The sequence below is a fragment of the Ictalurus punctatus genome, chromosome 25, assembly GCF_001660625.3.
Source record: "Ictalurus punctatus breed USDA103 chromosome 25, Coco_2.0, whole genome shotgun sequence".
NCBI lineage: Eukaryota > Metazoa > Chordata > Actinopteri > Siluriformes > Ictaluridae > Ictalurus > Ictalurus punctatus.
Genome location: NC_030440.2, coordinates 8,413,289 through 8,424,240, shown reverse-complemented (window position 1 = coordinate 8,424,240; position 10,952 = coordinate 8,413,289). Strand labels below are relative to the sequence as shown.

At 40.2% G+C, this 10,952-nt stretch overlaps 1 protein-coding gene across 2 annotated transcripts in view; it reads right to left on the bottom strand.

Moving 5' to 3' along the window:
* Positions 1-3,926: 3,926 nt before the first annotated feature.
* cdc42bpb (CDC42 binding protein kinase beta (DMPK-like)) overlaps positions 3,927-10,952 on the bottom strand; it is a 68,449-nt gene continuing 61,423 nt past the window's right edge. The window contains exons 30-38 of one of the 2 annotated variants that reach the window (XM_053675536.1): positions 10,664-10,952; positions 10,474-10,571; positions 9,736-9,820; positions 9,059-9,179; positions 8,845-8,962; positions 8,136-8,327; positions 6,853-6,961; positions 6,664-6,734; positions 3,927-5,745 (exon numbers count right to left, since the gene is read on the bottom strand). The exon at positions 10,664-10,952 is cut by the window's right edge and continues 308 nt beyond it. In XM_053675536.1, coding sequence (XP_053531511.1) covers positions 5,617-5,745; positions 6,664-6,734; positions 6,853-6,961; positions 8,136-8,327; positions 8,845-8,962; positions 9,059-9,179; positions 9,736-9,820; positions 10,474-10,571; positions 10,664-10,952 — 1,212 coding nt within the window. In that variant the 3' untranslated portion in view covers positions 3,927-5,616. The remainder of the gene's footprint in view (positions 5,746-6,663; positions 6,735-6,852; positions 6,962-8,135; positions 8,328-8,844; positions 8,963-9,058; positions 9,180-9,735; positions 9,821-10,473; positions 10,572-10,663) is intronic. The other variant, XM_017456133.3, reaches the window with a different exon arrangement.

Genomic DNA, 10,952 nt, shown 5'->3' with positions numbered 1-10,952 from the left:
CCAGCACACGTATATGTGCTTATTTAACATTCCTGATTTATTCCCCTCTTTGATGTTATAATAACCTGCACTCTTCTGGGAAGGCTTTCCACTAGATTTTGGAGTGTGGCTGTGAGAGTTTGTTAATTCAGCCACAGGAGCATTAGACACTGGTGTAGGGTGAGGAGGTCTGGGGTGCAGTCAGTGCTCCAGTTCATCCTAAAGGTGTTCAGTGGGGTTGAGGTCAGGGATCTGTGCAGGACACTCGAGTTCTTCCACCTCAATCTTGGCAAAATATGTCTTCATGGAGCTCTCTTTGTGCACAGGGGCATTGTCATGCTGGAACTCATAGTCTGGACCTTTTAGCTCCAGTGAAGGGAAATTGTAAAGGTACATCCTTGCTGAAACAAAACAATGGAAACCATCACAGAAAGTCTAATGGTTTCCACTACAAACACCATTACAAACCATCAGCCAATCATTTAAACCACTGGTCCTTACTGGTAACTACTAGACATAACATGCCACCAAAAGAAGGTAACAAATTACCAGTCGCGACCAACAGGGACCATTACAGTTTCCATTAAAGCCAGTACAATTATCATTATAACCACTAAAACATTACACATTCTGAATGTTTTTGTTGTTATTTTCAGCAGGTAACATAGAAAGACATTGTATACAATTGTGTACTTCTCAATGTGTGGCAATAGTTTGTGGAAGAACTTCATATGAACTTTTCAACATACTTTTGGCCATACAGTGTACCACGGGAGTAGGAATTACACCATTTTTAGCTCGATGCTTTCGGGTTACAACATGGTGGAAAAACCATGGATGCCTCCATGTTCACCTTTTGTTAGCAACAAGCTATAACCTTAACTCAATTGAGCATACTTTACATTTACTGAAGACAAAACTGGAGGCAGAAAGACCCACAAACAAGCAGTAACTGTAGTAAAATCCTGGCAAAGCATCTCAAGGGAGGAAATTCAGCATTTGGTGATGTCCATGGGCTCCAGATTTCAGGCAGCCATTGACTGCAAAGGATTTGCCAAGTATTAAAAATATTCCTAATATTTATGATTGTTGGTTTGTCCAATTACTTTTGAGCCTATGAAAATGGAGGGACTTCGTAAATAAATGGCTGCAATTCCTAAATCGTTAATGCGATTTTTTTTTTTGTTAAACTCCATGAATTAAATCTGAAAGTCTAGACTTCAATCCCATCCTGATTGCTTCATTTTAGATTCATTGTTGTGGTGTACAGAGGCAAAAATCACAGACCTGACTGTACATTTTCCTCAAAACAGCAAACGGTATAGACAGTGTCAGATTTAACAAGCTAATGTCTGTATGTTTATTGATCTAATGCACACACACTTATACACTCTAGTAGAACACATTTAAAGGCGAGAAGTGCTACGTTGTTTACTGTTGATGATTTGAGCAGCCATGTTGATTTGACATCACTTGCTGAACTCCCAGTTCAGAAGACCATCCCTAAGTAGGAACAGATTTTTCCTTCCGAATAAGGTGAAGCTCAATGATGTAACTGCCTTGTTTCTAACCCTGTGATACAAATTCACATGAAGTAAATAACATTGTGAAACCATTAACACTTTTTGGGAAATTCCATATACACAAATCCAGAGTCACATCAGCTAATCAGGCTATTTGGTATTTATTTGAATTTCACGATTCTTTAAAAAGAAGATCCCAAAATAAAATAGAAAAAGTTAAGAGTACATCTCTTCTACCCAGGAAAATTAAGCAAATTTATGATATGAATGTATTATTATTATTACTACTACTCCTATTATAACTATGTTTTGTTTTTGCTTTTTACATGATAATAAAGACCCCCTGTGCTTATTACATACTTATTTTCAGCAAATGTAATGTTTGACATACAAGAACAATAGTAAATCAAAACGCTCCTGCATAGCAATTCCAAACTGAGGGGGCAATTTGTTTGTTTATTCCTAGCAGCAGTATTCAGTGTTAGCCCTATTGGGAGTTGGGATCGAGAAGAGTTGGGAATCTCCTAAGTAACGAATAAAACACTACAGGGTGTGCTATTCTAGAGGAATCATTAATGGGATAGTGTGATGCCCTGGAGATGATTATTCTACAATAACAGCATGTCCTGTGGTGTTTTCCCTCTTGTGTAGCACAGCAAATTACTAATTATTTACATTTTTGTAATTAAATTATAGAACGTCACATTTTATTTGTTTAGCTGCGTCTCACTGTTTTGGAAACAAGTTAGTTCCTGCTATCCTGTTACAACAGTTTCTCCTCTCGGGTGAAGTTAATTAAAAAAAAACAAAACGGAAAATGCAGAGAAACCACAACGCATACCACCACAAAAGCACAGCAAAATGCTAACACTACAGAAATGTCTCCTTGCAGAACACTTGACCTTCTCAAAAGATTACCCATGTTTTTAACACGTTTATGTGGAGAGTCCTCCATACAGGTGCCTGTTATTACTATAGAAATCATAATGTATTAAAAGAAGAGCACTAATATCACCTGTGATTTGAATAAAAACCAGAACGGTTGCTGTCAAAGCTGCTGTTATAGAAAATTAAAATCAACACCTTGTGACCAATCAGAATCAAGCATTCGACAGTGCTGTGGTATAAACAGAACTATTCTCGATTCAGAATCCACAAATGTAAAATTCGGAAATGTATTCTGAACGAGCTTAGTATGAGATGAAAGAGGCTCATAACTGAAATTATTTGGCAAAAAACTCATATTCCCACCTTAATATGCAGAAAAATCTCACACAGGTAATACTTTAATCTAGCCAAAGTGTAAAGTCCCCTCCGAAAGTATCGGAACAGCAGGGCCCATTCTATTGTTTTCGCAATACATGGAAGACATTTGAGTTTGAGATCTAAAGATGAATATGAGATCACAGATCAGAATCAGCTTTCATATTTTCTGATATTTACAACTAGACGCATTACCTAACTTAGAACATGGTACCTTTTTGTTTGAACCCACCCATTTTTTTCAAGTGATCAAAAATACTTGAACACCTGATTGATATTTGAACCGGTAGGTTCAGAAGTCTACAGAAACAATCTGTCGTCCAATTTACAGAGAAATGCATCCAGTCTAATCGGGAGGAACTTCATCATGCAGCAACACAATGCGCTAAAAACACACTACCAACACAACTAAGGACTTCATCAGGTGGAAAAAGTGCAAGGTTTATGACTGGCCAAGTCAATCACCAGAACTTAACCCAAGTGAGCAGCTTTTCACCTTCTGAAGAGGAGACTGAAGGGAGAAACCCCCCCCGAAACAAACAACAACCGGAAGAATCTGTGGTACAAGCCTGGAAAAGAATCACAAAAGAAGAATGCACCAGTTTGGGTCACCAGCATGATGCCATTATTGCAAGCAAGGGATATGCATCCAAATATTAAGTGTTATTTACTTTAAGACTACCTATTCCAATATAATACTTTTGCACACCTATAAATTGCATGCTCTGCCACCAAAAATGTCATGTTCTAAGTTGTTTAAAACATCTAGATGTAAATATCAGGAAATGAAAGCTGAAATTCTGATCTGTCGTCTCATTCATCTTCTGATCGCAAACCCAAATGTCTTCAATGCATCACGAAAACAAAGAGAATGGGCCCTGTTGTTCCAATACTTTCAGAGGGGACTGAATATCCTGAACTTAAAAGGGGCCTATAAAAGGGACCCTGAGCTGCTTAAAGTGTTTTTAATTCCGAGCACGAATCTCTTTCCTTCCTAATCAGACTACAGAATAGATTGTGTTTCAGATAATAGTCAAAAAGTCTTCGCACAACCCTCAGACAAAACATGGACCGTTGTATAGAAACGACGACGTCAAGAGATTTGAATTGAGCACAAAACCCTGTAATAGTTGCTTCTTACACACTAGTTTGACAACAAAAGTGTCACAGGTACTCTTTTATTGTTTGTTCAGATTTATGAGACTAACAATTCAATAATTACAAAGATTTTATGTTGTGATTTTTTTTCCTTCTGAAGCAAAAGCAGTAGTGTTTTGAGGATAAAGTCCTGTTTTTAGAAGTCAGGTGGAGGGGTGGGGGAAGGAGGAACAGAGATCACCACCAACACACACACACAAAAAAATCTTGGACTCTAAAACATATTCGTGTGCAAGTTTTATACAGTGTTTTTATGGGAAGGACACAAAATAAAACAATTAACCGGACTTTAAAAAAAAAAAAAAAAGACTGAAATGCTTTAGTTGACAATGTGTTGGGGAACTGAAGGCACACTACTGGGGGAAGAGAGAAAAAAGAAAAAAAAAAAAAAGAAAAAAAAAAAAAAAAAAAGGATACACCAGTCATGTCTGGAGCTCGTGTCAGTCCTCGTCCAATTCCCAAACCCACATAATCACTTCGAGAGGCTCGCACACAATGGTTTGTAGATGGTCCATAATGCAACAGCGTAAAAACTGGGGACTGAGCATGGCTATGATGAGAAACTTATCACATATTTATTTCTTTATAAAGCACACAAAAGCAGCAGCAGCAGTTTCAGAACAACTATTAAAATCCTATGAATAATGTGGTCCTTTAGCTGTGTGCCATTTCTTTTGTTAAAACACTTATCTATATGTAAAGTCTTGTTTCTGTTCACTTTATTTTTTCTTTTTTTTTTTTTTTTTATTGTTTATGAGCAGTGTTCCACCAGCTAAATCTTTTCGTGTCAAACATCTAGGTTAAAACATGAATATTACAAAAGCTGGCTGAAAATGCAGAGTTGAACACCCCCCCCCCCCCCCCCCCCCAAAAAAAAAAAAAAAACGAAAAAAAACAAAACAAAACAAAACAAACAAAAAAAACCCATCATAAAAGTGCCCACAGGTTTGGCGTAAAATCCCCGCAGTCTGATAACTAATCAGACGAGATACAGAGAGAGGTGTCAGTGATCAAAAAAACAGCAAAAAGGCATTTTGTTTTTGTTTGTTTTTTTGTTACTGGGCCAAATGAAATAAAGGATGTCTCATCCGTGGTCTCCAGAGTCATAAAGAGTTTCTTCCGATCACCATCACGTGATGAGTGAACACGTCCACTGAAATTTTATACACTTTAAAAATTGCAAAAGCAGTCTTTTTAAGAAATTCTCATCATCAGAGCATGATTTTTTTTTTAATGTGAGCCTCTGATTTTCTGTGAGTTTAATTTGATCTTAAAAAACAAAACAAAAAAAAACCCTCACATGAGCATGACATGAAACTGAGAATTAAAAAAATTATAATAAGCATTATTACACCCTGCTAGCTATACTGCTTCAAACGCTCCAACAGGGGGAGTATTTGACACACTTCCTCTGACCAGACACAGCAGGAGCTCAGGTTTTCATCGAGATGCCGTGACTTTCTGACTGTGACGCAGTTTCCCAGCTCTGTTCAGGGGATATGTTCTCGCACAGCATCCAGCAGGAATGAGCATTTTTGTTGTCCATCACGTTAGGGAGAGTAATGGACTGAAGATGATGACACTTTTGAGTCTTGGCACTTTGTAGCAAGTTCTAACTGAGCGGAAGGGAATGGTAGGAACAGTATGATAAAGTGAAGAGGTGTTTGTGTGGATTGTGAGCTGTGTTTCGCTCTCAGCCATCCAGGGTGTGTTCCAAGCCATCCAGAGTAAGCTGACTGCGGTGGGGTGAGTTGGGGCTCGGAGGGCTGCTCGGGTTCGAGCTGTTGGATGGGGTGGAGTGTTTGGTGGAGTCCGAGTCAGGCTGCAGAGACAGAAAAAGTGTGACAAAGACTTAAGATACAACTCATGCTGCAAATGACACAAGTATACACTATGCACTCTAGCGTCCAGTGTATACATTTTAGAAAGGTAGTATCGTCTCAAATGGAACACTAACGTTTTTTTTTACTGACCGGTAGTATAAGCCGTTTCCCACTCCGATGGTAAATGACGTAGCTTTAGCACAATACCCAGAGTCAATGAAAATTTGACTGTTTATGTCCTTTTATGCCCAACATGACCTTTCAGTATGAACACACTACTCACACCATTTATATAAATTACATTATATTGTTACTCTTTGGTACCTATCTTTTGCACTACCTGTTATATCAGACACTTCCACACTAAAACTGTGTATTGGTCGGCGCTATTGTCTACTACTGTGCCTACTGTCTTGTTTTAGTAGTACTGTACTGTCCACATACACTTTATGTAGAAATGTGTAGGTTTATTTAGTTCTATGTCGTCTCATGTGGTTAGTGTGTAGCACCATGGACATGGAGGAACGTTGTTTCGTTTCATTGTGTACTCTACCAGCTGTATATGGTTGAAGTGACAATAAAGCCACCTGAACTTGTACTACAAAAAAAATTGTGTAGAATTGTGCAGAAGTATGCGATTTGGCGCACACCTAGAGTGACTATGCATTTTATAAAATTAAAAAAAAAAAAGCTCCTGTTTTGTAATAGTGGTCAGTGATTAGGCAGCACAGTCTGAGGATCTGCGGTTCTGCAGAACTGGGCTGATTATTACTGCCCAGAAAACTCTGTGGTCTGACATCGCCTGACGCTAACACATGATCAAACCTCCTAAAAGTTGCAATGAATCATCTAGTGTCCAACCTTACTGAAAAGGAAGTCATTTGATACATTCACAGGGCAGATTTTCAACACTTTACCTCTCTTTCAAAGTCCTGATCAGGATCCGAGATATTGCGAGATGACCCCGCTCCTATGAATTCACCACCCCCTTAGAAAATAAACACACATGTTGACATTCGGTATTACAAAGCAGTCTCGGAAATCCGAAGCAATATATTTTTTTCGTGTCTGGTTGTGGGGACAGGGACAGGGCGGGGACTACTAACCTGAGGCAGTGCGTGTGATGTGGGTCTTACTCCTCGTTTGCCTTGAAATACTAGAAAGAGGACGTGGTTTGTCCTTGGTCAAGTCATCCTGAGAAGAAGGCATCACGCTCTGTAGTAGTGAGCACAGCGAGTCAGTCAACCACAAAAATAAAACAAAACAAACAAAAAACCCCAGCAACAACGACAACAAAAAAAACCACTATGCATTTAGACTATAACTTGCTTCTAAATATTTTCACTTCAGAAATACACACAGTGGGCCTCATTTATCAAGTGGTGTATGAACAAATTTTTTCGGAAATTGTTTGTCGTGGCATTTACACAAGAAATTCACAACATTCACGGGAATCCTCTTAATTAGGGGGGGGGGGGGGGGGGGGGGAACCTGAGTTCCTGAGTTTTTACTTTGAGGCTCACTAATGTAAACCTCGACCGATAGGCTTCCAACTGTACAAGCGGCTTCGAGTTACCGCAATTTTATACGCAGTTTACGTAGTCAACCTTATATTGTTTATTTATTTCAGCTGCATGCCCAAATTTAATGAAAATTTTGTGAAACTCATTTCATCTGAATGAGGTGAAAGAAAGCATTGTAAAAACAATATTCCATAAATTTCCATAAATAGACTAAATAAGTCCAGCAATTCAAATGAGCACAAAAGAAATAGCACCCTATTTAAAAAATAAATAAATAAATAAATAAATAAATAAAAAATCGAGGGTGACTGTGGTAGCTGAAGCACTGCAATGGTTGAGCTGCATTAGAGTAAAATTTGTTGTATGCTGTGCTTACGAAACAACATTTAGTCAATTTAGCACTCTGTGAGCTTGCCTTTTAAGGAGTTTTGTGGGCGTCACTAAATGTAAATCAGCTGTACCTCGAGAGTGCTTGGTGTTTGGTTTGGTCCACAAAAAAACTTGACAAACAATTTTACTAAAAGATTGATAAATGACACCCAATGTATAATATATGTGCCTTAAAAATGATCTCTAGCCAGGCTCTCTTTATATCTCTCTGCCTGGTAGTTCATTTAGATCATGACCTGCTTACAAACGAAAAGCAAAACAGCTCATCCATGTAAGTAAACAAGCGCAAACATCTGCAGTCAAGCAACCTCTCTGGACGAACCACGGCATTCAGGCATAAAGCAACAAACAGGGGAGAAGGACAGGAATAAGGACCTGCCCTTATGATATGAGGATAGCAGGAGAGAGAGAGGAAAGTAAAGTACGGGGTAGGGTGAGCACAGATGGGGAGAGGGAGCGCAGGGTTGCCAGCCTACCCTTCCGAGGGAGGAGGTGGAAGGTGAGGAGGAAGAGGAGGAGAGCTGAGGCAGGCTCTGCTGGGAGGAAACCTCTTTCTGCAGATAGAGCCCAGCAGAGGCAGGACTCATGTGATAGACGTGCTCAAAGTTGGTTGGAGGGGAGATCAGGGCGTGGTGTCGAGAGGAAGAGGGGGAGGGAGTCTCGCTCGACTGCTTCCACCCCAACCACAGAGCGGGAGGGGAGAGAAAAAGAGGAGGAGTGAATTTGAGAGGAGGAGGAAAAACGGGGAGGATGGAAGAGAGAGGACGCTAATACTAAACAGGAAAATAGAAAACAGCGTGAGCGGCAAAGAGGCTGGACATCAGAAAGGAAAGGATTCGGCGTTCAGAGTGCTGTTGTAAAATAACAGGAAAAAGGAGGTTAGGGTGATATGAAATCTCTGGAAATGCACAATGCTACCCTCAATACAGATACAGTCACACATAGCTTGGATATTATATACATCTCATTTCAAACAGTGAAAAGTATAATGGCGTGGGTTTTACGTGGTATGGTGCTGAGATTTAAGGGGCTAACTATTATTTACGAATTGTCAGTAAAATGATTTAACAGTTACAAAATCATAGAAGGCTGAAGATCATTTTTTGTTAGCTATAAGTGCTGGGTTGTTTCGTCTCCAACATTAGGAGGCCCCTTGTGTCTTAGCTTTGAGCATAAGGCCATTACCAGAGGCAGGTCCATGAGAACTTGCATCCCGTCTCCTGGACCCATATGGGCTACGTGGTTGAAATTCGTCGGGTTGGAGATCAGCTTGGACCTCATTTCTGGGTCCCTCAGCATCTCCCTGTCAGACGATGACACAGCAGATAATTACAGAAAGGCTCTAATGGATAAGTTGATGAAATGGTCAGCACGTCACCGGAAGGCCAGGGCCGCTCACCTCCTCTGCTGTAGCCGCTCTTCTTCAGGAACCTTGAAGAGGAACTTTCTCTTGCTGCGTGTCCTCACCATCAGTTTCTTAATATTATCTGAGGTCTCCGGTATAGTCAGGTCACGCCCTTCTGTAGCAACAGATGAGCAAAAGATGAAAGCATGGCCAGAGAAAGAGAACAGTCTGACACAAGTGAGATACAAGATAAGCGTTCATCGTGAAAAGCTTGCTTTTCCTTATGACCTATACATGAAATCAGCTCAGAGTGGCAGTGTGTGAAGCAGTCATGGGCCTCGCTGCCCAGCAGCCTGGAGGTGGTGCAATGAATGAGGTCATTTCAGTTTACCGAACAAAAGTACCATTATCAGCAGGGTAATCTGCCAGGACTGAGAAGAAATGAATTGGGGGGGGAGAAAACCTGGCACAGAGAGTAAGACCCAGCAAACATTCCTAGCAGAGAAAGGAAATGCGAGACTGACACTGACTGAACTGTACTTGAACTTTAGATTTTGAGCCAAAAATTCTAACCTCTCTAACTTCTAACCTAGTGTGTGCCTGAAGTGTTGACAGCTAATGTACTGTACATACCTGCTGAAATATCAGAGAGCACATCACTTACAGACTTTTTTTTCTGTGTGTAGATTTGGAGTAATGAATCAACAGTGAGAGCAGGTTAATGGACGTACCTGTAGCATTGTTGCTGAAGTAGATGAGGCGGGGCTGCTCTGAGCCCAGTAAGTTCAGACTGCCCTCCACATTCAGGGGTCTGATCTGACAAGCCACAGTGAACAGGAGACACATCAGAACTAAATACTTAAGTTACTGAATGCAAAATCATTCCATTAATAAACACACACGCGGTCAAAAGGTTGGAGACACTCGACTGAAATGTTTCTTATGATCTTAAAAACCTTTGATCTGAAGGTGCATGATTAAATATTCGAAATCGGTGTTGTAGACAAAAATATAATCGTGCCGACATGTTCATTTCTTTCATTAGAAAACTAGCATTTTATTTACAAAATAATATTTTTTTTAAATGGATGACTTGGAGCGAAATATTCTGAAAAGCAGCCGATAAGCATCCAGCATAGGTGGGAACTCCTTTAATACTGTTTAAAAAGCATCTCAGGGTGAGAATGCCAAGAATACATTTCTGGAAACTCTCAGCAAAAAGGGGGTCTACTTTGAAGATGCTAAAATACAAAATTATTTTGCTGTCTTTTTTTTTAATCACAACATAATTACCATAGTTCCATTTGTGTTACTTTTGATGACTATTACTATTCTAAAATGTGGACAAATAATAAAAATAAAGAATGAGTGTGTCTAAACTTTTGACCAGTAGAGAGAGAGAGAGAGAGAGAGAGAGTGTGTGCGTAGATATATATAGTATTATTTACTGATTTATTCCACATGCGTACCTTCCTTAATGAAATGGTTTGGACCCACTCTGTGGTGTGGACATCAAATACATCAACCCCGTAATCGCTGTACACAGTCAGGTAAGTGGAGTTTGAGCCTGAAAATACACAGACGATTTAGTCAATGATAATTGTCTGAAAAAAGCTTAAAAGAGAAAGGAGAAAAAAAAGTCAAAACAGGCATACGTACTACATGCGAGTGGTGTAGCAGGCCACATGAGCTCCTGGGTGCGTGAACGGCGGCCTTGGCCGTCCACATATACGCCAAGCTGGCTGAAGCAAAGCAGCAGCTCATTGGCACCCACCTCCATTGCATGAAGAGCATCCAGTGGTTGCTGAGCAAGGAAGGCAAGCGAAGGATCAGCGGGGCTCACTAAGCTCACAGGAGCCACCTCAGACTGCAGTGCCAGCAGAGCAAAGCCTGATGGGTACCCTACGCACACTCGCCCACGCACCATGCCCAGCCACTGCACCACGCC